This window comes from Alosa sapidissima, chromosome 24 (genome assembly GCF_018492685.1).
Source record: "Alosa sapidissima isolate fAloSap1 chromosome 24, fAloSap1.pri, whole genome shotgun sequence".
Classification (NCBI taxonomy): Eukaryota; Metazoa; Chordata; class Actinopteri; order Clupeiformes; family Clupeidae; genus Alosa; species Alosa sapidissima.
The window spans coordinates 5,505,871-5,533,699 of NC_055980.1; the positions used below are offsets into that span (position 1 = coordinate 5,505,871).

Below are 27,829 nucleotides of genomic sequence, written 5' to 3' on the forward strand. Positions count from 1 at the left end.
AACAACGACAAGCCAGCTGGAGCCTGCCAATCGTTTTCTCTCCCTCTCGTGTGCGCTCAGACACGCTCTCAAATAAATGGAGTAGCATAAGTTCAAGTTGGATCTTAATGGAGAGGACCCGAAAAGTATCATCTTTATGTAACTGTTGATGTTGGTGCATTTTGACATTTTAAACGATCTAACAAGAGTGAAAAGCAGTTTGCAGCAAAGCTACTATTTATTGGCTAAATGTTGGTTCCTCTTCAGCTAACTCCACAGACAGTAAAATAAACTCGAGCTTGCGGTTTTAGGTTTTGCGGCTTCCGTTACGTGACATCAGCCCCCCACAAAGGTAAACACTATTGCGTTAATATTTTGTAACGCATTATGTATTTCAAAATTAATCGCGGCGATTGACACGTTAATTTCGATTGCCCTAAAGACACCTGGACTCGGTCGAGACCAAAAGCCATATTTGGCAAGACCAGTGGCCGAGACCGAGACAAGACCAAGTCCAAATACTAGCGAGTCCGAGACAAGTCCGAGACCATAGAAAAACGGTCTCGAGTCCGGACTCGAGTCCAAGACCGGACTCGAGTACTACAGCCCTGCATCGAGGTACTTTACTTGTTTCGTAGCTACAGCGGCGCTCGGGGAGCAGTAAGGGGTTAGGTGTCATGCTCAAGGGCACTTCAGCTGTTCCTACTGGTCGGGGTTCGAACCGGCAACCCTTCGGTTCGAACCCCGACCAGTAGGAACGGTCGGAGACACCTAACCCCTCACTGCTCCCCGAGCGCCGCTGTAGCAGGCAGCTCACTGCGTCGGGATTAGTGTGTGCTTCACCTCACTGTTATGTGTGTTCACTGTGTGCTGTGTGTGTGTTTCACTAATTCACGGATTGGGATAAATGCAGAGACCAAATTTTCCTCACGGGATCAAAAGTATACGTATATACTTGTTCGTAAAAATCTCCATTTTGGATGTCCACAGATACAGATCCAAGTAAACCAGCATTCTCTTTAGAAGGTTTTAAAAAAATATCTGTGTGGGCTAAAACACTGTTTATGTGTGGACGAAAGACCCAAACATAAAATATCTGGTTATGTGTGTACAGGGCCTAAGTTGTGCTAAATTTCAAATAACTCCCTCAAGGTGTTTCCAGGATATTGTGTTCAAGGTGTAAAAATACAGTAGGCCCATGCTGTTTTTTTGAGAGGTCACAGTAACATTGACCACTCAAATCAAATCAGTTCATCTTTGAGTATAAGTGACTGTGTGTGCCGAATTTGAAAGAAAAAAAAACTTCCTATAGGCATTCCTCACAAGAATGTGAGGTCACAATGACCCTGACCTATGACCTTTGACCATCAAATTCAAATTAATTTGTTATCTGTGAGTGAAAGGCCCTTTCCGAAACTAGTTACACTCTCTCCCTAGCCACTTGCACTCCTAACCAAGTGTTTAAGGAACACGCCAACATTTTGGGAAATTATCTTATTGTCTCTGCCCCTGTTAGATAAGATGATACTGTACATACCCTTTTATCTGTGTGTGTGCAGTACCTTAGTCTGAAGCACCCACTGTTAGCATAGCTTATCATAGTTCATTGAGGTGAGCAGTTCCAACTAGCCTATAGCACCCAAAAGTGATAAAAGAACTCCAACATTTTCCCATTTACATGGAGGACTCGATTTAGCTGTAAGGTTGATTCCCACCTGAGTGCACACCGTAACTTAGGGGAGTAGGTAGGGATTGGTTTCAGAAAGGGCCAGTGTGAATGTTTGTATCACATTTGCAATTATGTCAGGGATTTTTAGAGGTTTCCGTGCTTTCTATTTGTCTCGTAAATTCGCTGCCCGAGTTGGAAAGTGTAAATTACCCAGCTTTCTTGCGGCATTTTGGGCAGGCACGCCCACTTTACCTCGGAGTACTTGAGGGTACCCCGAGGTGGACGTACGACCTTACAACAAACATGGCTGCGCCCATAGTTGAGATGAGATGACATGTATTTTTTTTGCATATGTACTGTGTTGGTCATGTTAATGTTGATGTAATGCTCTTACACACTAGATTACATTGCTGCTTCAATCCGGTCGCCAATTCATGCATTGCACGGTTTTGCTGTGCCTGCAATACAATGTAACAATTTGTTTTCCAGCCGTTTAGCTAGAGGCTACATGTAGCACAAAACAATAACAATGACTAGCCTCCTGCTAATGCCCCTCGTGGCTCGAGAGAAAGGCGTTCCTATAGCCACTCATTGGTACATGTTGTACGAGTGGGTGTACGATGATGTACAAGGCAAATAGAAAGCACCATTTATTCACCACAATGGGATGTACATAAGGTCACAGTGACCTTGACCTTTGACCTTTGACTATCAAAATCTTACAAGTTATTATTTGAGTCCAAGTGACTGTTTCTAGCCCTGAGATATGTTGGAGATATCACATTTGCAAAAATTAGACCTACGGTGTATACTGGTGTATGTCACCCGATGATGTCATTTTGAGCTACCTTAAGGAATATATTACACTCAGGACATTAAATGTAGTTTAGATTTGATCAGCAGACATGATTGATGATAATATATCTCCATTTGTCCACCATAAATGACCTAAGCATTATTTTCAACCAATCATTGAAGTAGATATGTATTTGAAATCACTGGCTGGATCACACTATTTAGGCGGTTACAGCAACAAAAATAATAAAAAGGCCGAGCATTTTTCTTTTGATTTATGAAGTCCACAGATGGCCCTTTCATGTGCAGAAAGAATTTTGAAAAAAGGAGGTTGCTCATCGGAGATATTCAGGTTTGAATATTGCTATTTTTTGGGTATTCGCCAAAAAGCATGTGACATAGTGGACATGTGCAGTCCTGCCACCCGTCACACCTTATGCCTTGTAACTCCAGTTTTAAACTAACCTTTGATGGACCTTTGATGGCATGGATTGTTACTTTGCTGTGTTTAAATCCGACAGCAGGAGGGATGTCAACATTTTATGCAATTCTGGGCCACATTTCATTGTAGGTTTCCATCTTTTCCTGGGTCTCACTCTTTCTACAAAAGCAAAGAAAAGCTTTGCATTTTGTTAAATGCTGACATTATGATGGTTTTGGGTTGGGGATTATGTGTGTTGTATAGCATTGGCCTTTCTTATGTTTCTTTCCAATACAGCTGTGACAGTCTGCTGGTTCATGGTTAAAGCCAAACCTACAAGTGAGTATGCACTTTTCAGACCACATCATGAGACATACTTTGAACATACTAAGCTCTTCCCTAGCACATGGTGCTTTAAGGAATGCATGAAGGACAGCATTTGTTAGTGTAAGGGTATAATGTACATGCAGGCACTTACCCACTAAATGTTGAGTCAAAAAACAAACAATCTGACTTATTGACTCACACCTCTAACATTTAATTTCTCTGTTTTTCCTCTCACTCTCTTGAACATACTTCTCTGCTCTCAGTCAAAATGATCCCAAAATATGGCCGTGTGTACTGGGGGGACACTGTAAAGCTGAAATGTAGTGTGAAGCCCACTGGTGAATGGCTCTACAATGATAAACCCCACACGTCAAGCAGTCAAATTCTGATCCTGAATGCTGTGTCATCAAAAGACTCTGGAAACTATCAGTGTAAAGCTACAGAGAAGAGTGACATCTTCAGAATCGATGTTCTAGGTAGTCACTTCAAATACTTTAATATCCAGGCACCTCTAGATGATGTACCTCAAATACAAAGGAACACTCTATTCTTATTGAAATGTTGCTTTGCATAATGTGTCTTAATGTCTGCCTCCGTTCTCTTTTCATCCCACCTGCTTCAACTCTACCTATATCAGACTATCTCCCCCCTGCATTCCTTACGGTCGTATCTGGGCATGCAGTGGTCAACAAGAATGAATCTTCGTTACTTCAACTATTCTCAGATGAGGGCCTAACAAACTGGATCTGCCGTATTCTCCGAAATGATCAAGAGTATAATTTGATGATTCCAGAAGATATAATGGCCGGGAAAACCATGCAATTTTATGCTACAGTTGAAGGAGAGACTCCAGAGATTGTCTGGTGCAAGAAAAAGGGAACGGAGAATTTAAACACAATACGCAGCAATTCCATCAGCCTCAGGAGCTCAGGTAATGTGTAAAAAACTAAGTTTTATTAGCAAGCAATAATTAATTGTGCATCAAAATCATGTTGCCACTCTTGGGTGAGAAAGGATATATTTGACAAAGATGGACAACTGACTTATAATAGGGACAATTGAATCTCTCTCATTGCCACTCTGCATCCAGAACATCCAGGTTTACATCCTGTAACTTTGGTGGAGTGGCTCAGAAAATGAACCTTTTCCAGTGTGTATGTCAGTCAGATGGAACCTTGCACACTGACAAATGACACTACAGGGGGACCCAGTATGGTGAAAATGAAAGCTAGGGGGGAATACCAATCCTTGAACACACTGCTGTTGAACACACATAAGGAAATCTCTGCAGTAAGAAACCATCAGTAAGCATACCAACCAAACAGCTAATTCTAACCAGCTTGTCTGTGTCTCTCCCAGATATGGAGGTGTTGTTAGAGATCCCCACTGAACCTGCCGTGCTGGGGGAACCTCTGACACTGAGGTGTGAGGTCAGAGGAGGTGCCAAAATTGAGGCAGCGAAATTCTTCAAGGACGACGTAATGCTCGGACCTGCTACGGATGGTTCTTACGAGATCTCTGTCACTGATGGAAGCGATGGCTCCTACCGATGCACAGCCTCCTACAGATACATTTTCATAAAACCTCATGGAGCCTTAAAGAAAAATGTGCCCTCAGATCCTCAAACATTAATTATCAGAGGTACCTCACCTAAATGCATGAACCTTTATGCTTGTGTCTCAGTATATTTTGCAATATGCAGAGGTGCTTTTGTCAAGTTTGTCAGATGAAAAAGTCACACTGGTTCCCAGAAGGCGCAGCCGGGCTTAACACGTGTGATTTGGTGTCTTTCGCAGCTCGTCCACGAACAGCCGTCATTACTAAGGATGCCTCAGCTCTACTGTGTACCTGTTCTGACTGTCCAACTAATTCAAGCTTCTATTGGTACCATCGGGAACCCAATGCTATGGACCTTACATGGCGTGATGAGAAGACAAGCAGACTCATCTATGACCAGCCTGGAAAGTATGCCTGCCGAGCTGTCTGGGGCGATGGCGCCTCTCGCCCCAGTAAATTCCAAAACATTGGTAAGTCAACACAACTTTTTCAATTGAAGGGTTTAGATGCAAAAGCCTCTAAATGCCACCTACGTCAAAAATGAGATAAAGATGGAGAGTGGATGCTCTCCACACATAGTATACGTTAATCAAATAATTTTACTTCAAAACCCACTAAATACCACTATCTTCCTGGTCTGAAATATCGATTTATAGGCAAAAACCTATAGGAGCCTGAATTTAAATGCTCATTTAAAAGAAAAGTGGTCAGACGGATTTGGAGGGTTTTGCATCTGAACTCTTCAATTCTTCTGCCAGGATTTTGCCCATGATGCCCAATATATGTCCTGTAGAGATGCCCTGTAGCATCCATTGGTCATCTTGCCCATATTTATTAACGCTATTTCTTAGCTTATTTTTTCCTTTAAGTAGATTTTCAAAGATATCAAATAGTAGGATTGCTAAATGAGACCATTTTCTTGTTATTGTATTTCATAATTATCACTTTCTCTCTTCCCCTCAGAGGTCCTTCCCGGTGGCAGCCCAGTAATCTATCTTGTGGTGGTACTCATTATAGCAGGATTGCTGCTTGTGGCAATTGCATTGGTGTGCCGTATTAAGCGGCGCGGGCAATCTGCCCTGCAGGGGGACGTGCCGATGAGGAGCGTGAGGAGGAAGAAGGGTGCTGAGGACGACGATGACACGAAGGATGACGCTTACCAGCCCCTGAAAGGCTCAGACAAAGATGAGTACCACACTGTGCAAGCCAGGCCGGACGACGGTGCTGATGGAGGCTATGAGGCTGTTGGGGGGGCCAGGACAGGGGATGGAGGTGACGTAGGTTATGAGGCACTTAAGGGCAAAGCGCAGGCTGAAGTCTACCACACACTGCAGGCTACTGGGAGCCAGGGTGCAGATGGGGGGTATGAGGCACTTAAGGGCAAAGCGCAGGCTGAAGTCTACCACACACTGCAGGCTACTGGGAGCCAGGGTGCAGATGGGGGGTATGAGGCACTTAAGGGCAAAGCGCAGGCTGAAGTCTACCACAGTCTGCAGACTACTGGGAGCCAGGGTGCAGATGGGGGTTATGAAGCTCTGAAGGGCACTAAGCAGAATGACACCTACGAAACCTTAAAGCCAACGGCAGGGGATGGGGGCGACGGTGGGGAACCGGAGGAGAAAGGGTTGTACCAAAAGCTGGGGAGCGATGGGGGGGATGGGGGCTATGAGGAGCTGAAAAAAGAGGCAGACAGTAAGAATGACGGAGGTGGAGGGAAAAGAAAGACCATAAAAGATAAAAAGGAAGAAGAGAGGGATTGATCAGAAGACAAGGATTGGTCAGAAAAGAGGGATTGGTCAGGCTGAAGTGATATGAATGATCAGGCACAAAAACATACATACTCTCAAACACATACCTACACAGATGACATACTGTAGAACCATTGCATTGGCCAATTTAGAAACAAAGCATTAAATATCCTAAAATTTCCAAAACACAAGAAAAGCTGATAAATGCCACACGTATACATATATGCCTAGTTAAGGCTATACATGAAATACACTTAGGTTATAAGTTATCAAAATAAAACTATACTATATATTAATAATATATCCATATCATTACTATGCCCGGTGCTGGGGGAAAGAGAGGCCAGTAGCACATTATGTAAATACTGCACAGAACAGGAAAGAGTTTGGCAGTGTGACAGCTCTGTGGTCAGATTGTGCGGGCGTGCAGGGCTCTGGAGTGCTCACCAGACGAGACGGCAGAGGGCTGAGGATGCTGGCTGAGGTGGGTCGGGTCTTTACAGATGTGCATGGGTTTGCGGGTGCAGTGGGTTCCATTGTTAGAAGCGGTGAGCGAGTGATTCTTTGTGCTGTTTTAATGATGCACTGAGGACCTGTGGAGGAACTCTGACAAGAATGCCAGATCAAGTCAGGCTTTTCCTATGTAGTCAACTAGTTGATGCTTTCTCTGTCTAAATATTGCTCAATGATACTAATGGTTGACATGAAGCAGACAGAACAAAATATATGCTTTTCACATTTATAGTTTCAGGGGTGGGAGGTGGAGGTTTAAATGCACCACAGCAGATAGAACATAGGCAGAAAGCACAAGATATATGCTTTAAGTTAATAAGTTAATACATCTCATTTTATTATCAATATTTTCATCATTACCATTGTTTTGCAACTGTATTCTTAAACCAACGAAACAACAGACATGTGGACATTCATATGATCAGAAAATTGAATGTGAATTGTGTGGTAGAGCAGGCTTCACTCAGTTTCTTATTTATTTTTGAGAGTGCTTGGCCAAACGTATAAGTAACACGTTTCGGCTTGGCAGTGTGCTCAAGGAACTGAGGAAGGCGCTAAGCCGAAATGCGCCTGTGCAATAAACACGTTTGTAAAAGTGCAGCCTTCTTCTTCTTCACTGCAGAATAGCAGTGATGCTGTGTATTACTACACAGGCAAACATATTAGGAGGAAATAGGAAGTGACGTTTAGTTATTAAAAGATGGGCTGGAGGTGGGTAGGTTTAAACTTTTTGAAATTATATTTTGAAATGAAGCCTTCGATTTATATAAACAGAGTGTTTATTAAGAACTATCTGTTCTGTTTTATGTAATAGTTTATTCTTTTATTTTTATATCTTATACTATATCCAGTTTCAACATTTTTTATTCAAATTATGTGTTTAAAATGTGTGTTTTACCTGTCAAATGATACCTGTGATTTATTAAGCACTTTTTATCTGCTGTTATTTTTTTTAAAAATGACTTTGAATTACCAATGTGTATACGAATTGTTCGGTATGAATAAATTTGCATGGCAAACTGTTAAACTGGTACAGTGTAACAGAGTAACTATTACAGAGTGATAGCTTGCAGCTGTAAATATACAAATGGCAAATAATAAAGAATTTATTTAGAGAAATGCAGTGTCTGCACTTCATTTTTTAAACAAAACCAAAGACTGGACAGTGGAAACTTTTAAACTAACTAGGCACACAACTATTATTAAATGTGTCTGGTAACATGAAAAAGACCCCTGCAGAGATGTTTGATAAAAATCAGGTTCCAGGTTAGGTCAAGGAAGTCGCAACCAAAGCCTTCTAACGTACATTAAGATATCATCTGCAAATTGTATGCACTTTCACTCTTCAACCACCAGAGGGAGGTAAAGTCTCTAATGGTATACTGTATGACTTGTGTTCCATAAATAGGTTCTCAATCCAGTTTCTACAGCTCTTGCTCATCTGTAGCCCTGTTTCTATCCATCTTTTTAATGTGAATTTTGACCATTAAAACAGGAAAGTCACATAAAAGCATTTTAATTGTGCGCGGGGGGAACAAGCCACGAGAAATAGGCTATTTACAAAGGCAAAGTAAAATATAAATATATCACAACTCTATGGGGAGCTCTAGAGTCATCAAAAATACCTCAAACTGCATTGTATACGTTTACATTTTGAACCCACAGGTGTTCGAAACTCCTGGTTTAAGCAGCATGGTCTTTCTTTTTAATTCACATAGCACAGCAGGTAGAAAGTGCTCCTCTAATTGCATATTGCATTGCATACTTACATTTTCAAGAATGGCCTTAAAATGTATGAATGAATCAGGTGGAAACCCAGTTTGTACATGACTTGAGCACCAGATGTTTTAAAAACATAACTTTATTTGAGTCCTAGTTCTGTCATGCTGGGCAGTTTTTGTAATAAGAGCTAACTGACGAGACTTCTGTGCAGCATGAACTATTGGCAGGAGATTAGAGGAGTTTGTGCAGAAGTATGTGGTATTTGCTGCTCCATGTTTAACCAGCAGAGGGAGCTAAATCCTCAAAATCATGTATGGAAACATCTGAGTGGGCAACTGAGTTAACCCAACCTGCATACAGTTTTGTTGTGCATAGGGGGAAAGAACGTAGACACCAGAGGGAAGGAATGTAGAGCCCGTGCCTTTGGTTGAAAAATGAAGACAAACCCAAAGACCAAAACGGAATGATTCTGTCTTTTGCTCTCTATAAAGTGAAGAGCAGTCCCTGGCCAACGGCACTATGAAATATTCAGCAAGTCTTGTGTAAGAGTGTGTATGTGTGTGTGTGTGTGTGTGTGTGTGTGTGTGTGTGTGTGTGTGTTTGCTCTGACTGCAGCTGCTATGCAACATTACAGCAGGATAACCTTCTCTCTTCTCTCTGTGGGAGTATCGCTTTCATCGGATCAATAAACGGGATGAAAAAGCGGGGAATCTAAAAGTAACTTGACCCTGAAGATCAGGAACGAGGGATCAAACCTCCATTAGTCTAAAAAACTGATGGAGGGAAGAGAGGGGGAGGGAAAGAAAGATTCAGAGTTAGGACCAGACTACAGTACAGAATTTTATTTTGAAACACTGGAAGTGTGTTCCCAATGTACACACCATCTACAAGTATACAAACTTGCAAAGGTTGAAAAGACAAAATAAATAATATTCAAATCATGACAGTGGTCATTATGTTCAGTATTAGTAATAAATAATATTATTATTCATAATAAATATCTCTTCTGTTATTTTACACATTTCATTTTCACATGTACATGTTGTTTTACATATACATTTTTTACATGTAACTGTAAAGAAGAAACATTTGAATAATAATAATAAAACCTGATAGTAAAATTTACAGAGAAACAAAAGAAAGCACACGTAGAGGAAGTGGCTGAAGACTCTACTGCGCCCCCTCCTGGACACAACGAGGAAGGCTTACCGCATACTGTGAGCAAACTCCTGGATACGTGTTAACCGTCCAGTGACGTCTCTCCCTAACTACTCTGAATAGAAATGGTGCTCAGCTTTGGCCCTGGTGTCATAGCAACGCCCAGAGTGTACGTGTGAACAGTGCTGGTGGGTGCAAACTCCAGGAGGGCGATTATTGCTTATGATTTGATTTGATTTAATAAGATACATAGATTAGTGTATGTGGGTTTGCGTGGGTGGGTGCGTGCTCTCTCCTTAAATACAAACAAGGTGCACACCCACAGACACACACACACACACAGCACACACACCCCTTTTAACCGTGCCAAAGCACAGGACGCCTATACATCAGGAGAGAGATTCAAATGTTCGGAGCTGAACAGATTACTGACAGAGATCAAATAGAAGAGGGAGGGAGTTGGGTGTCAGAAAGTGGGGGGGCATTGAAGAGAGAGATGGAAGGAAAGTATCATTTCAGTTCTCTAGGTGAGAGGTATTAAGTTGCACTAACACACTAACACAACCCTCCTTAACTGAAATCTGTGTGGATACGCTTGCTGTCAGTCATTAAGTAAAGACTCTGTGATTGGATCAGACTGTTTCAGCTAATTACCTTTTCTATGTGTTTGTATGTGTGGGAGTGGGTGATTGGACGGTAAGAACTAAATGACCTCCATCACTCTTCCTTTCATCCCTCTCATCATCAGCAGGCCTCACAGATTCGCTTGATAGGCCGATGGTTTCATATATGTGACAAAATAATGCAAATTATAACTTCAAACAAATAAACAAACAACAATTTAGTATGACAAACATTCAAGCTCTGATCTACACTGGTGTTCAAGATGCTATTGCACTGCAAAACATAAAAATGCAATATACAGAATCAATACGATAATCTATCATATTAGAAATTCTTCTCTAGGCACTGTTTATCTAGCCCAAAATGCCTAATTTCAATTGCTGCACCATTTCAGTACAGGTTATAAATCTACAGTAAGATGTGTCAATATAGTATGGCTACTTAAAGCAAAGATGCAGGAATGTAGAATGCATCATATATTAAGAGGGGCGAATTTTTGTTACTCTACATTTTGTAGGGCCCAATGCCACATTCAAACCACACTGAGTATTGTATTGGCACAAGAGAAATACACTCCTTTCCTCCTTGACAGGGATATTCCCAGTCCTCCTCTTTCTGACCAATTCATTTCTCCTATCGATTGAGGCTTGCAACAGTGGTTAGGGTACCTCATAAAAGAGGTCCAACTAAATATAAACTGCCCATAGTTACTTAAGAAAGGGGCATCAGAATCAAAAGGGGTAACAGGGTGAGCTAGCAGTGGAGCATTGCTGTGAGATGCTCTGACACACATTAAATCACAAAACATCCTCATAAAACACACAAACACAAACATATATACACACACACACACATACACACACACACACACACACACAAACACACACACACACAAACACACACAGAGACACTTCCAAACACACAAACACACACAGAGACACTTCCAAACACACAATTGTTTTCTTCTAAGGTATGTTTTCTATCTTTTGTTTTGTGTAATCTTTGGCTTCACTCATTCTCATATTTCTTGTCATTTAATCTGTTCAGCCCCCCTCTCCCCACTTTTTCCAATTTCAGTCTTTTCATACACTTCAGTCCTGACCTCCACCCTCCACCCTCCACCCTTTGTTTGTTACCCCTCTCTGGCCTTCTACCGCTCTGTCTACGTCAGTTCCCTGTCGTCGTCTCCTCCATACAGGTAGCTGTTGGTTCCTGTGGGTTGGACGTACTCTTCCGTCTTGTCCCAATCGGACACCCAGCCCCCTCCGCCGCCACCACCGCCCCCTCCCCCACCTCCGTTCGGGTTGTCCGGTTGGTTCACGGCCCCGTAGCCTCCGCCGCCAGACGTCCTGTACAGCTCCTCCGTCTCGTCGGCGAGCTCGTCCTCTCCCAGGATTCCCACCTTCTCGTCGCTCATGTTCTCCGGCTCAGCCCACGGCTGCTTCTCTCCAGACGCAAAGATTCCTGGGAATCAGAGAGAAGTGACCTAAGTAACATCTCCACCTCCGCCTTACTTATCCTGACCAGATTTAATCCTTAGCAGAAACTGGGCATATAAATAAATTAAAAATCGGACTACACACTGTATGTCATATGGCAATAGCATATCACATGAACTAAATGCATAATACCTAAATGAAAAATTGGACAACATTATGACATATGACGATCACAAATAAAAGTCTTTTATGTCTTTAAACAATCCAACCTATGGACAGTAACTCAAGCAGAGGGAGAGACAGGTGAATTGAACGGAGAGATAATGGGAGGTACACACCATAGAAGATCACACCACCATAGTGCACAAGTGAGGCGATGAGAAAGACATACTGCCATTCCTCTCGCGTCTGAGAGTGCGAGAAGTTAAAAAGGAAGGAAGGAAGGAAGGAAGGAAGGAAGGAAGGGTGAAAGAAAAAGAGCGACTTTTTTAATGGCAGAGAGATGAGGGTGTTGAGAGACAGTAATCTAAAGAGATTGAGGACAGTACAGTATGCGACTGCAGAGACTGAGAGAGAGAAGCTCTAGTCTCAGATGACAGAGCGGAGTCACATTAAACAAGCGCTTCATCTCATCTAGACAGCAACGTGACAGTTGATCACAGTACTCACACTTCAGAAGGGCAAAAGAAGTCTTTCAAGAATTGAAGAAATGGGATATCTTGACAGGTCAGTTCCTCACCTTGTTCTTGGTCATGGCGCCCACAATGAGTGGACACACCATGCCCGAGAGCGTGCCGACACCGTTGGAGATACCCATGAGGATGCTGGCGTAACGTGGAGCGATGTCCAGATGGTTCACATTAAACCCTGAACACACACATACACATTAATCAGCATTGCATCTAAACAAAGTATTACGATATGAAACCTGCCTTGATGTTGACAAAGCAAAAACAATCACCCACAATTATCCGGGTAAATATGTTGTTAAACAAGTGTTGATGCTCGTACCTGATATTGCAAATCCACTGAAGCCTACAGCCAAAACCAGGAAAGATATGGCCACTCCTTTGGTATGAGAGAACCCCACCACTAATAGAAATGTGGCCTCCAACCCAAAACCTAAAGAACATAGAACAAATGAGGATCCTGAATTTGTCCCATCAATGTTAGATATCAGGTCATTCAAGGCCATGATAGTTTGTGGTTCCTTTTTGGAGCAGTGTTTCCCACCAACTGACAAGACATCAGCAGCTTACCATAATTTAATTTGCCCCGACATAGTTTTATCATGGACAGAAAATATTTCAACAGACCGCATATCGATGCTCAATTACTTTCTTTTCACTGGTGACTCTTTTGTTGCCGCCAATTCAGGTCTACGTTTTTATGCAAAACAATTATGGAAACAAAGAGTCTAAGTAAAGGTCATTTAATAACTAGGCCAAATCAATTAGCTGATTTAGCAATATAAGGAACACCTTAACCACAAACACTGATGCTCCCACATGCCACACAATAGCTATAGTTGCTAGAGAAGAGAACACTGAGAACATGCAAGAGAACACTGCTTGTTGACAGGCTTTGATAGCGGAGTGTGCTGTGCGCTCATGTGACCACAAGTGTGTAGCTTGTTTTGCACTTCTTCTCAACGCTCTGCGTCATCGCATCACTGTCAGGCAGCCCACTCTCTTGAGCCTCACAAGTGTGTGTGTGCCGCACCAGAGCTCTTTGTAGAATGATACTCACACAGACAACAAGGCTACGGGTATACAAGAATTAAAGACGACCAGAAACATCTGGTTATTCGTCATCATCTGCAAGATTTTATGAACACCCAATACCCCACACCCCCCACCCATAAGTCAGCCAATCTTTGTAGCTTGTTGGATAACTAGCTTGTTCAATCTAGCTTGTTAGCTACCATGCTGCCTAAGAAATCCTCTCCTCTCCGTTCATAGGTCAACCACACCACCAGTGTGTTTTTGGTTGAATTCCCAAACAACTATTTTACAGCACAAAATTCTCCATGAATATACATATAATATGAATAAAGAAATATAACCTCTTAATTTGTTGTCAAAGTGCACCAGATTGATAGCCCTGGCAGCAACCGCTAGGGTGCATCTAGATTTCAAGGCTACCAGATTGATACATATAACAATTTTCTTCCTGGGGACCATGCCCCCAGAAGGCCCCCTTAAAGGGTTCAAGCGTGTTCCCTCCACCATACTCAAAAGCCTGTGGGAAGCATTATCTTAAAGGTGGTATATACAGTATATTTCAGTAAACCATATTCTCAAGGTCTCTCTTTTATTTAACACATTGTTGTCAAACAAAGGTTAAATCTGCATCCAAACCATGACAGCTGGGTATAAATATCTTTGCTTTCTGGAAACAGGAAAACAGAGGAAGGCAGAACTATTCTCTGTCACCTGGCCCTTACACACTGATCTGATTGATCTCTCCATTCTAAAACAGTCTCACTTTTAAGTTATACTAAGACACTTTCAAAGAAGTGTCAGCCACAAACTTACTTCATTCTGTCAATACATCTTTGTTTTTCACTTGTGCTCATTCATTCTCTTGTCTTCTTTTTGGCTCTATATATTTTAGACCCTGTCAGGTCAAGTCGAGTCAGCTTTATTTATATAGCGCATTTGATACACAGAGGTCATTCAATGTGCTTTACACAAACAAAAGCAAACAGGCTCTCTCTCTCTCTCTCTCTCTCTCTCTCGCTCTCTCTCTCTCTCTCTCTCTCTCTCTCTCTGTCTCACCTCCACAGTTCATGAGTTTGCGGACATTGGTGGTGGTCATGATGTTGTTTTCTCGCAGGTAGTCGGCCAGCTGCCCCCCTATGGGCACTATGATGGTCATGACCAGGTGAGGTAGGGCCGAGACCAGGCCCACCTGGACAAAGGAACAGGTGCTTGAGTTACAATCCAACGTAGACGCATTATCACGGCAGTCTGTGTGTTTGTGTGTGTGTGTGTGTGTGTGTGTGTGTGTGTGTGTGTGTGTGTGTGTGTGTGTGTGTGTGTGTGTGTGTGTGTGTGTGTGTGTGTGTGTGTGTCTGTGTGTGTGTGTTATTTGTGTTGGAGAGATAGAGAGAGAGAGAGAGAGAGAGAGAGAGAGAGAGAGAGTGTGTGTGTGTGTGTGTGTGTGTGTGTGTGTGTGTGTATGTGTGCCTGTGCGTGTATGTGTGCGTGTATGTGTGCGTGTGTTACCTTGCTAATCTCGAAGCCAAACACCTCCTCAAAGTATGCTGGTTGACTGATGAGCAGTAGGTAGAAGGTCCAGCTCCTGCAGAAGTTGGCCACAATGATGGCATACACAGGCATGGAGGTGAAGAACTGCTTCCAGGGAGTCTTAAACTTCTACACAGCGGAGAGGAGAAGAGGTAAACACTCACAAGCCATCACATAGTGTATAATGCTTATTAATACTTGCACACACCTTCATTGAGTGTGCAGTATAAGTGAATGTGAGCACAAATCTACTCCCACAACTTAGTGTGAATTTGTGCGTTAGATAGATTATTATTTATTAGAGATGCAGCATCCTCTCAAAGCCTTGCACTCAGTGATACAAGTAATTACTGAGCACTGGATTTTCCCACGGTCTTATTAGACCTTACCAATACCATGCTTGAGAGCAACAGTTTGTGGCACAAGAGCTCAGCACTACAATCCACTACTAGTGTGTAGTGCTGAGCTCTTGTGCCATATTAATAAAAATACTAGTGTATTATATTAATATAATAACAGAGATATCATATTGCTGTAAATTAATTCATATGTTATGAATGGTGGACATGCATTGTAGGGTTTGGACCTGCAGTGGGTTGGAATAGCCAGCGGAGTCTCCAATGGCCTCTTCTATGTACTGCCTCTCCTCCGCAGTGATGGTGGGATGGGCAGCGGGACTCTCATAGGACACCATTATCCAGAAAATGTACCACATGATCCCAAAGGTCCCTGAGTAGCACAGGTGGGGTAGGAGGAGTGGACAGGAGGGTGGAGAGCACAACGAGGAGGAGTGGTGTTGTGGAGAGACCAGATAAAAAGGATACAAGTGAGATTAGGATGGAGGAAAGAAAAGCAATGCAGGGGGGAGGCATAGACAGACTTGGGCCCACCTATGTCATCACTCTTAAAATGAATGTGTTGTCCCTATCTGGACACAGAGATGTGTTAAAAACAACGCAAGTTGTGTTGTTTTCAACACATTCGTTTTAAGAGTGATGTAAGTTCCAACAACATGAATGTGCTCTGTCGGTCTTCATGTATTTCAATGAATGATTATCAACTACAGGACCGTGGATACTCTGCCTACAGCACTTGTTGTAGACAATACAAACAAATAGAGTGGGCATTGCTTCCCAGACGTCCCTTCCTAGAATGGCAGAAGTGTTATGTCTGTAGCTATGGACATTAACCTCTCAACTCTGAATGAGAGCGGAACGTTTCTTCATATGACTCATTAATCCTCTTAGAGCGAGTGGTTCTGACTCACCATACACATAGAACACTGAGGGCCAGCCAGCATACTGCACCAGGACACCAGCCAGAGGCATGGCCACCACAGCTCCCGCATAGGAACCTGAGGCCCACACACACACACACACACACACACACACACACACACACATGCAGAAGCGCTCAGACAGATGAGCCATGTAAGCAAACAAACAAAATATACAGTTCATAAAACTGGTGTCACATGTAGTGTCAGAACAAGAAATGTCGTTTCAAAGGCAACAGAATTCTGGCTTTACAAATGCAGTCAGCTGTGAGCTGTTCGATATGAGATAGCAGTTACAAAACAGGAGATTCATAGAGATGTGGCATCAGTAAACAGGCATCTACACCCATCAGCACTTACCGCAAAAGGCTGTTGTTGCCAATCGGCTTCTCTCCAGGGGTGGAGCCCATTTAGCCCAGATACCATGGCACGCTGGGTAAGACACACCCTGGCATAAATAAGTAAGAGAGCAGAGACATAAACAGTTTAGCACAATTTTGGGATGCAGCTTTTAGATAATGTCCTATTATACTGAACTTTGCACACATGCTGTGGTGAATTTTAGGGGATCATCAGCCCCAATCGGTTCTTCTGTACTTCTGAATACCATATCATCAGCAACACAGCAATACACCACACTCAAACAAGAAAACAGAAGGGAGAACATATGGCAGGTAAAAAGCCCTATGGTGTACTGTACATCTAACCTTGCACCTGCCTGTTTCATTTGCACACACTTTCCCTCTCCCTCCAGCCCCTGATCGACCATACTTTGGCATCGACTGTCAGGTTAAGGCCAAGGTCATTTATTTATATAGCACATTTTGTTGAGTCCAAGTGCTTTACAGTTAGACAGATGATATACGACAAAAAATAATAGGCTACATGAGAATAATTAATAATTATCAGATAAAAAAGACTAAGAGGAATATAATATGAGAATCAAAATAATGTACAATATTAAAGGCAGATAAAATATGGATAAAGTTGAGGAAACAAATAGACCAACAACAAATAGTTCCCATGAGTAAGCCAGAGAAAAAAGATATGTTTTTAAATTAGACTTAAAGGAACACACAAACTTCTTTGTTTTGCTAAATTGCCGTCCAGATTTAGATGAGAGGACACATACCCTTCACTGTGCATCCAATAACCTAGTTGAACACCATTTGCCTAGCTTAGCATAATTCATCTGAAGTGGGTTATACCAGTTAACTGGAATAACCCTCTTGCAGAGAATTACGCTAAGCTAGGCTAACAGACTTGAGTTTGGCTATGATTCTGAATTGTTAAAAGCTACCCTTCACCACACTATTAACTTGTTTATGAAAACTTGAGGAATTATCAGGTGAGCACTGATGGGCTAGTACCTCAACAAGGCCCTGGAATATCCTAACTAAGATGACGCAGCCAAAGTGGACCCGCGCAGCTGAAGGAATCAGCATGTTCAGGATGGAAGTGGAAACTACAGCAAAGCCAAACACCCTACGGAGGGAGACACAGGAGAGAGATGAGGACTTAAGAGGAGAGAAATGAGTTAGTGAGAACAGGGATAAAAAAGGAATAAGTGGAATTATATGCATGGGAAAGGTGATACATAACAGAGCAATTCAATACACTCTGACGGGCAGCAAATAGGAATGGCAGCTTGCCTTAGACATCAAAGTGACAATAAGAGTAGTGGATTATTAACAATTAATAATAAATGTGAATATAAATATATAAATAATAATAAATGTGTGCTATATTCAGAGACTGACTGCATATCAGTTGTTTCCAGTGATTGTAAACTCACCGGTTGGCAGCAAATTTCTGACAAATAAATCCGCCTGGGATCTGTGTGACAATATAACCCCAGAAGAATGAGCCATGGATCATGCCCACTGTCTCCGGGTCCCATGAAAACTGGGCTTTCTGAGGGGAGAGAAAATGAGAGAGAGAGAGATTATGAGAGGGTGTGAAGGGAATGACTAGCATTGATACTGTATCCGATATCTGTATCTGTCTTTTATTTAGGATTCTGTTTCAAAAGTCTCTATTTTGATTATAAAAGCATCACTTTGGCACTTTGGTAACAAATATTCATTTCACATTGCCAAAGCAGAACACATTTCACAGAAAGGGCTAAATGAATGTTTGCACAGTTGACACAAAGTGTTGGCACAAAAGACCAGCGCTCTCCCTCACCACTATGTAGGGCTTGTCCCCCTTGTAGATGGTGTGGTTGTTGACCATGCTGACGATGGCCACGCCGAGGTTGCAACGGATGCCGAAGGAGATGCAGAAGCCCAGGCCGCAGAGGATGGCGATGATGTAGCGCCGCGGCAGGCCGAAGCAGGTGCAGTCCACCACCGGCAGCTCCTTCTCCTCAACAAGCTCTGGACGGCCCTCCGCCGACAGCTCAATGGTCTCGCCATTCTCCTGCCGCTTCTCGAGGACCCTGGGGGAGGTAGGAGAGGAGGGGCGGAAGGAGAGGGGTGGTATATCATTGTAGGTGCTTTGGATTCTTACATCCGGGCCTGTTTCTTTGATTTATCACTGGCGAAGACATCAAACAGGAATAAATAAGTTTGTCCTACTTAAGTGCGCTGACGTCAGGAGTTTTTTTTGACTCACTACTGGTAAGTAAGGAGAGTACACAGGTTTGCTATTTCAGAGGAGTCTTGTCCTGGCCAGCTCACAGTTGACGTCATAGAAAATGACAGTATTGAGTATAAAACACAGATGGTAGGTGCTAGATGGTAAAACAGTGAAAAGGCAAGTAACAAAAAGAATTTGAAAAACTAGTTTACCATTTCTGTATGATCCAAGTTTACCAAGCCAAGAAACCTCTTTTAAAACCATAATGATACCAATGTTTAATCAAATACATGCATATTCACAGAATTTCCTTTAAAATAGTGATAGTTTTACATATAAAAATGCATCTGATATGTAGCACAGCAGTATTTACATCCAAGGACCTGGAATGTAAATTTTACCTTTCCTATTTGTGGGAAACCTGACTGTGTATCCATATTAGTTAATACAAGGGGCAGAAATCTTCAGTGGTAACAGCCAATATCAAAACTCTAGTACTTTTCAAAAAGAGAACATTCATGCCCAGAGGCAAAGAGAAAAAAAATCCACAGAGAATTAGCATTCATTTACACAAAAAAGATACACTTTATTTGACACATGAAATATCCTCAGAAATCAGAGACCATTCACTTGCTTTTTTAAAGGGAAAAAAACTTTTTGGGCTGTATCTTTGCGGGTCGATAAAGCTTTGATGTGTACTCTGAGTGGTTGAGCATCAGTAATGGTGGCGCTCCAGCGCGTGTATAGCGGATATTTTTAGCGTATGGGAGTGGATGATGCTGGGTCGTGTTTTAGAGCGCTGCACTGCGGGGAGACTAGCTCTGCAGCCCATGAGGACTCTGTGTGTGCCTGATCGGATTGTTAAGATGCACAGTTCACCTCAGGACCCTCCTCCACTTCCCCTGCCTTCACAATCTTGCATTCTCCATCTTGTCTCTGGCCCTCTCTCTCTCTCTCTCCCTGTTTCTTCATCTCTTCATCAAATCTGTCGATATCTTATCTCTATCCTTGCCTCTTTTCAGTCTCTCAATCTTGTTTTTCTTTGTGTCTGTCTAGCAGACTTTGTAGAGTCTGTCTTTCTGTTGACATGAAATCTTGATGCTTTCTTTTCTTCTTCCTTCCATTTTTCCTCTCCCGTGGCCCCTCTGACTCCTGCTCTGTGGCTGACTGGGTAAGCAGACAAACTCTCACTGCCAGGAGCCCGTCTGGGAGCCATCAAATATGTATCGGGCTGTCAGCCAGCCAGAGCCATGCATTAGACATGAGGCCGGGCAAGCCTCAACACACCTCAAGACTCACAGCCTCACAAATATACTTGCACACTCAGCAACAGCACCACACATAGCCAGAGCCCTGGCAGATACCGCCCATTCAGAAAATAGCCCTCAGACCAGACTAATCAACGCCAACATAATCACACCAAACCACTTACCAAACCAACACCACACATCCTCACAAACCATTCAGGACCCTCATACCAACTACATAGACAAACCTCAACACCAACAATCTAACAATTACCCATCATTAATTTCAAACATCTAAGACCCACACAAACCTCAGTACTTACTATCTCATCCATCCTTATCCCTAGAACATTCATATAGAAATACTGTATAGTAAAGCTAGGCAATGACTATCTCTACAATTCCATACAGACACACTGTACGATACAGTGTGTCTGTTTAACTTGGTTGTTTGCTTGTCACTGTATCACTGTGTTTTAATAGTGTGTCACCAGTTCCACCATAAATGTACTTCACATAAAACGTATTATCCATTACCCTGAAAAGACACGTCTTCAGTGCTTGGGAAACCCTATATCATTTGAAAGATGATATATTGCAGTTAAATAAACAGCTCCTATCTTTATAACAGCTGAGTCCTCAGTGGAGAAAGACACTGAAATGAGCCATTGATTCAAACAGATGCAACCACATTAGCGGTTATGTCTGGTAAGTAACCATACCAACACCTAAAGCTGACATCAAGTTAATACCTAAAAATTATGATATTAAATGAGTAAATAAATCAAGAAGGAGGTATAGAACATAATAATGCTCCTCCACACCCCACAACGGGGTGTCTGAAATTAATAAACAAACACAATGACAAACTTATATATAAACAAATTTAGAATAAGAGGACAGAATTACAGTGAGTAAATGTTATTTCATAACTTTATTCAGTTAATCATATCCACAAAAACACCTCATAAATGTACCTTAAAAACCTGACATCTTGTTATTATACTGCACGTCAGCACCTTTCATCATCATCATCATCATCATCATCATCATACATTACTTCTCTTGCATTTCACTCACCTTAAGTCTAACAACAAACAACTAAGAAAATATTTGTCTGAACAGTTTGTCAGTTACCCACTGACCATAATGATGAGAAAAACAACTTTAATACCAAATACTATACAACCTCTATAGAAAATGCTTTGAAAGCAGTATGGCATAGCATTCCAGAGGAATATGTCACTGTAATCACATTACATTTGTCTGTTCCGCTGTACTGTAACACATTACTGATCATAAATTCAAAATCACTTTTATAGTACAAGGATAGTGCTACTTTATTAATCTGTAAAATATTAGGATACTATTTGGAAAGGTTAATGTCACAGGCTATCAGTAACAGGCAATTATGTGACATTACATCCTCAGGCCATGTTGCTGAGTAATGCCAAAGTAATGTAAAGAGTAGTGAAACGGGTTACTTTTCACAGGGCGGAAATAATAACGTATACTTTTAATGATGTATACACTTTTTGGAGAATCACCCCAAAACTACTCATATTAAATTTAGTTTATACAATTAACACTTTACAGTTATTCCCCATAAACACTTATTTACATAAAACACAGCAATATGTTTCCTACAATACCTTTCACATACAGATGATGCCACACCAACAACACACAACGATACTGCAAATTTTAAGATCTAACCAAAAACACAGACAGACAAACAGACACACACACACACACACACACACACACACACACACACACACACACACACACACACACACACACACACACACACACACAGACAAACACACACACACACACACACACACACACACACACACACACACACACACACAGACACACACACACACACACACACACAGACACACACAAATACAAACACAAGTGGTAGGACATGGGCACACACAGAGACATTCAGTTAATGTACACAAGTGGTTAACATGGGGTTGCTGCTGGCTTTTTTTAACATTGATTAAATAGTAATGCTCCTCTGCAGATGCATTATTAATCTGCTCAACTCCTATTTCTGTTACTTCTCCCCTCCCCCATCTTTCTTTCTCACAAATCTATCATATTAAGAGGTTCATTAGTCTCTTCTTCAACTACCCTTTGTCACTGTGAACATAATGCCAATCATAGGCTTCCCTATAACGTTAAAAAATAACTGCAGTTATAGGACAAATGTGGAATTACACAGTAAAGTGTAGTACAATGCTCTTGCAATGCAGTTTTCCATGTCCAAAATACTGCATTCCAACATATGAACGGCAAGGAATTTCTCAACAACTTGAAAAGACTGTTTATTTTTTGTATAGGAGGCCTCTCTCACTTGACTATAGTGCTCACCAATGCAGTACACTCTCATCTAAACTAACCCCAACAACCAAAACATCTTTTGCCAACAACAATGCCAACAACCATTGTAAACTAAGGAATATGACACCTTTAAGAGGAGATAACAGAAGAGAAGGGAGAGGGAATGGGAGAGAGGAGAAGAGAGAGGGAATGAGAGAGAGGAGAAGAGAGAGGGAATGAGAGAGAGGAGAGAGGGAATGGGAGAGGAGAGAGGGGGAATGGGAGAGAGGAGAAGAGAGAGGAAATGGGAGAGAGGAGAGAGGGAATGGGAGAGGAGAGAGGGGGAATGGGAGAGAGGAGAAGAGAGAGGGAATGAGAGAGAGGGAATGGGAGAGAGGAGGAGAGAGGGGGATGTGAGAGGGGAGAAGAGAGAGGTGGGACATTGAGTTCTCTATGGAGCTGAAGTGTTTGCTGCACCTCTGAAAGGTTTTTTTTCTCAAGAATGTATAAATAGATAATAACTTGAGTATACACTGAAATGGCATCACAAATCTGCCCCCACACCCACGCCCTTCTACTTTTGGCTCGTGCACCGCCAAATCAACTCAGCTCAACTAATGCCAGGCCGGTTAGTACAACATGAGCAATGCCTGACTGAAGGTCCGAGATTCAGTTGGACAAATAGATTTTTTTTTTTTTTTTTTTTTACCAAGGGACCACTCCCTCGGTGGAAATGGGTCTTGATATAGGCCATGGGGAGCAACCCTTAAGACGAGGCTGAAGTAGGCTAAACGTGTTCTCATACTGTGCCAAGTTAGCTGGAATCCCCTGTTAATGCCAAAACAATACCTAATGGGCTTTAGGCAAGGAGTAGGCTAGGGTTTTTAAATAGGTAACCAGCCGTGATCGATCGACGATATGATATATGAAACATAATCATTAAAAGGGCGACTCCTTATCGCTCAAAAATGTACGCTACCTGCTTATGGAGAGGAAAGAATGGTTGTGCAGAGCCACGGCCACGCCCGCAAAGTTATGGTAATCCCGCGTGAGTGAGAAGGGAGGTGTCGTGCAAGGATGAGAAAGAGAGCAACAACAGAGAGAGGGAGAGATAGAGAGAGAGATTGGTGGAGGGGTTTGGATTTGCGATGGCCGACAGCAGGGAGGTAGCTAGGTCTATTTCTGGAGCGGATTTATGCGTTTAGACACACCGTCAAATCTCGAGGGTGGGGGAATCGTGAAGTCCACGTGCATAGATAGTACCCTATTGAAAGTCAGAAAGTCTACACCGCATGAGAGAAAGGAAGAAGAGAGGGGAGACAAGAATGGAAAAGTGCAAAGGACCGAATATTCCTTTTGTCGTGCCATTAATTTAGGAGACTCTCTAGAATAAAAGATGCACCAGAAGTGGTCGTTGCCAGTATAGCCAATTCATTTGCTCTTTTTTGCAGAACAGAAGCGTATGGTCTCTCCTTAATGTTAGTTTATTAAACTATAGTTCGTTGAATAATATTTAATACTGAGTAACATAATAATCTGTGTTTTATATACAATGAGCATGTACAGTTTAACTTTCTGACCCATTGACTATGCAGTAGAATAGCTGAAAACATATCAAAGGATGAGGGCTCGTTTCAGTGAAAGCGCATTGATGCTGTGTTATTTATCCGACATTGTTCTCCACCATGTATTGGCAAACAAACTTCTCTAAGAGCACCTATTTGTCTGACAAGAAATTTCGGCCAGAATAGTGGGAAATTACAAGTCCCTTGTAGCCTAAGGTATAAACTTCATTGCTCGCATACAGGGTTATTCACTAAATTAGTGAATCTAGGCCTATAGGTCTACACCATAATAAAACGAACATAATGTACTTTTCTATACATTTAAGTGTGGTAAAACACTTTTGTTGTATGTCTATTGCTTCAGAGTGCATTGCACAAGTCGGCTATACCTATGTTGTTGCGGTTATGTATGTATTTATTTATTTATTTAAAATTATTATTCAAGACAAAAGGACTGAGCCATTTCTTATGCGTATTATGTTTTCGTTTTTGTATTTATGCCGCCTTTGTAAACGACTTGGCTATTTAATGCATGCACTTAGAAAAAAACCCTCAACTAAAGCAATAGAATCATTGACTGGCATCTGTAATCTAAAATTCCAATGAGGTAAATAACTCGTCGGGAAGGGAAAGATGTCCAAACTTGGCAAGCCAAGTGACACCATGCACAGGTTTGTGCGACGTCGTTATTAATAGCGTTAAAGTGCGTTTAATCTAGTTAGGGCCAGTGTCCGGTTTGCCCATTAATTACTTCACACAAGACAAATTAAATATCAGAAAGACTATATATTGAAAATGTATAAATGTTCAATTATTTTAATATCAAGCATATTCCAGAGCTTAATGAAACTACCCATGTGCATTATGGGGTAGGCTAATGTTATTGCTGTATAAACAATTAACTTAAACAATTGTGACAAATTGACGTTTATTTCTATTTTTCAATGAAAGAAGGGGGAAAGGCTAAACCACAATGAGAGCTAATAGCCGGCAGCTGTTGGTCGGGTCACCTCACCCGCAGTTCACTAATCCGGGCCCTTCGGCACCTTGATCTCCACTAGAGGTCTTTGTCGTCCGACATTCTCCACAAGCAAATAAGAAATCTAATAAAAGTGAAACTTGTCTTAACAGAAGGAAAATCAAACGAATGAAACTTTAAAAACGAAAGGAACGTAGAGTATCTGTAGATGGGATGACGTGAGATTGCGCTTACTCGAAGTACCACTAATGACCTGCCGCATCCAACTTCCATGGGACTAATTGACAAGATGTGCACAATCTTCAATCCACAACTGTGCAAGAAAGCGAAAAACAACCTCACCTGTATAATTTCCCAAGTGTCTTGGCCGCTACCGCCTTTGCCCGATCTGGTCGGACCTCCATCCTTGTAACTCCAGGTTCCGACCGGTGTGCTGCTGTCCAGCGCGCACTCCTATTCCCGCTCGCGCACGCAGCTCTGCCCCCCTCCCCCCTCTCCCCGCCCTTCACCTCGCGATCACTTGCGCACAGTTAAGCCGTGCGCTGTTCCTTACAGTTCTCCTCCACAACAAACATGTTGGTCCAGTCAGAGTTTGAACTTCCAACCCCCATCCCCCCACCCTGTCGACTGATACACTCCTCCTTCACTTTCTCATAGTTGAATAAATTACTCTGAAATTTGTGCGTGATTGTGACCGATTTGTGAAGGGACGTACTTTGAAGAAGCAATAAAAAAACGGTGTAGACTACTTGATCCTGATCATTTCACTATGCAAAAGGGTTAATAATACATTTGGTAAAATGAATTCTAGGGGATACAAAAGGCCGGGTGGGGGGCATTAGAAAGAGAGATAGCGTGGTGTCGGAGGTGGGTTGTCGCTGACCGTGGTCCTGAAAGCGGCTTACAGGCGCTGATAGTAAATCTACACCATGGGTCTGTCACTTCCGCTCGCGAAGCATTGAGTCTTAACATCTATTCCTGTACCTACCCCTCACCCCCACCCCGGCTCGCAACACACATGCACGCGCGCTATGGACACTCCATGGGGTGCACTAGAACCCAAACTTCATAGAGAAAAGTAACAGACCCATTAATAAGCTGAAAATGCGCCCACAGAGGTGCAGATCTTACTAATGCTAAGGTACAAGAACTGCATGCCTACATTTTCACTTACGAGTTCCTATCAAATCAGTACACTTCAGAATCCACAAAGTTCAATGTTCTTAAATTTGCTATTTAACATGACATACAATCTCAAAAGATTGATGGTATACAGTATTTGATGGTAGCGAAGTCTACATTTATTTGTCATAAATGCATTGTTACAAACTACTGAACAGCAAACATTACTTCATGAATCTTGTATGTGTAAATCTCCTAAGTTCACAGCAACATCATAACGCCATCTATTGGTCAGCTGATATTGTTGCGGCAGACCATAGAGTTGTAATGAGCCTGGTTGAAAAAGGGAAGGGTGTTCTGTGAAGTAGACAGCACTGTAACGGAACATAACGCAACACTACTTAATCTCTATTTGCTGTGTTTGGTTATAGGCCTGTGTAATCAATCAGGAAGGCACTACAATTGCTAAGTCAGTACATTACTTTTGTACAATCAACATTAGTGTAAGCAACAGCACTTGAAGTTGCAGTAAAGCTGAAGAAGTGCTACTCCTTGAGAGTTGGTATTTATCACCGAATCTTGCTGGTCACAAGACATTAGTGACCGATACAACAGTCACTCTAGTGTGTGGCAGCTCAACTGAAGGGGCGACTCAGAGGAAGCTCTTCTCCAGGTCCTGTGCTGAGATGGTTTTTAACGGGGACGGGGGAGAGAGGGACAGCGAGGCGAACGAGGAGGCAGAGGGAGGGGGAGAGAGAGTTGGAGGGAGCGTGATGATGGAGGGGGTGTCGGATAGGGCTCCGTAGCCCTCCCTCCCTCTCTCCCTCCCCCTGTCTCTCCATCTCTCCACTCCTCTGCCCAGGCCTTTCTCCATGCGGCTCTCGCAGCCAGGGAAGACAGAGGGAGAGTAGGGCTCTTGCAGGTCAAGGGTATCTGAAGGAGGCAGCCGTGCAAGAGATTGATAGAGAATATTAATGGACAAAAGAAAACAAATCATCAATGGCACATATGTACAGTAAGCCTAATGAAGCATTATGAGAGCAAAACACTGTACAACTCTGTCTGGTGACCATATTTTCACATCCACAACCTTTCTTTCCTTCTAAATGTATGTAATCCTATGACACTCAAATTATGGGAATTCATAATTTGTGTTGTACCCCAACCCCAAATCAGAAAAAAAGTTGAATGTAGAATCTAATAATTTGCAAATCTTTTAAACACATGTTTAGTTGCAAAAAGGACACAGACAACATATCAAATGTTGAAAATTAGAAATTTGACTATTTCATGGAACATATATGTTCATTTTTCGTTCATTCATTTTATATGTGCCCTCTTATTTACTTACTTTTTTGTTTACTTGAATGTTATGTTTGTCTGTGGACTTAAATTGGTAAAATATGTCTTGTCTTCACCGTGGGATAGTGAGAAACGTAATTTCGATCTCTTTGTATGTCTGGAACATGTGAAGAAATTGACAATAAAGCTGACTTTGACTTTGACTTTGACTTTGATTTTGA

The 27,829-nt window shown here is 42.1% G+C and overlaps 2 protein-coding genes across 5 annotated transcripts in view; one reads left to right on the forward strand and one right to left on the reverse strand.

Moving 5' to 3' along the window:
- The window catches only part of LOC121700578, a 28,269-nt gene extending 20,141 nt beyond the window's left edge, over nucleotides 1-8,128 (forward strand). Inside the window, exons 2-8 of one of the 4 annotated variants that reach the window (XM_042083643.1) lie at nucleotides 3,162-3,203; nucleotides 3,455-3,667; nucleotides 3,829-4,122; nucleotides 4,551-4,832; nucleotides 4,988-5,218; nucleotides 5,712-6,185; nucleotides 6,267-8,128. In XM_042083643.1, the coding sequence (XP_041939577.1) occupies nucleotides 3,162-3,203; nucleotides 3,455-3,667; nucleotides 3,829-4,122; nucleotides 4,551-4,832; nucleotides 4,988-5,218; nucleotides 5,712-6,185; nucleotides 6,267-6,508 (1,778 nt within the window). In that variant the 3' untranslated portion in view covers nucleotides 6,509-8,128. Of the gene's footprint in view, nucleotides 1-3,161; nucleotides 3,204-3,454; nucleotides 3,668-3,828; nucleotides 4,123-4,550; nucleotides 4,833-4,987; nucleotides 5,219-5,711 lie in introns of all 4 variants that reach the window. The other 3 variants (XM_042083645.1, XM_042083644.1, XM_042083642.1) reach the window with 3 other exon arrangements.
- A 3,271-nt stretch (nucleotides 8,129-11,399) lies between these two features.
- On the reverse strand, nucleotides 11,400-25,601 carry slc17a7b (solute carrier family 17 member 7b). The gene is made up of 13 exons (XM_042083380.1): nucleotides 25,527-25,601; nucleotides 18,667-18,919; nucleotides 18,275-18,393; nucleotides 17,850-17,964; nucleotides 16,840-16,927; nucleotides 16,471-16,557; nucleotides 15,790-15,932; nucleotides 15,183-15,332; nucleotides 14,733-14,865; nucleotides 12,964-13,074; nucleotides 12,692-12,819; nucleotides 12,291-12,360; nucleotides 11,400-11,977 (listed from the first exon to the last, which is right to left on the reverse strand). Exons 1-13 carry the CDS (start codon nucleotides 25,586-25,588, stop codon nucleotides 11,676-11,678), a joined length of 1,761 nt encoding a protein of 586 aa, XP_041939314.1. The 5' UTR covers nucleotides 25,589-25,601; the 3' UTR covers nucleotides 11,400-11,675.
- Between the last annotated feature and the right edge of the window lie 2,228 nt (nucleotides 25,602-27,829).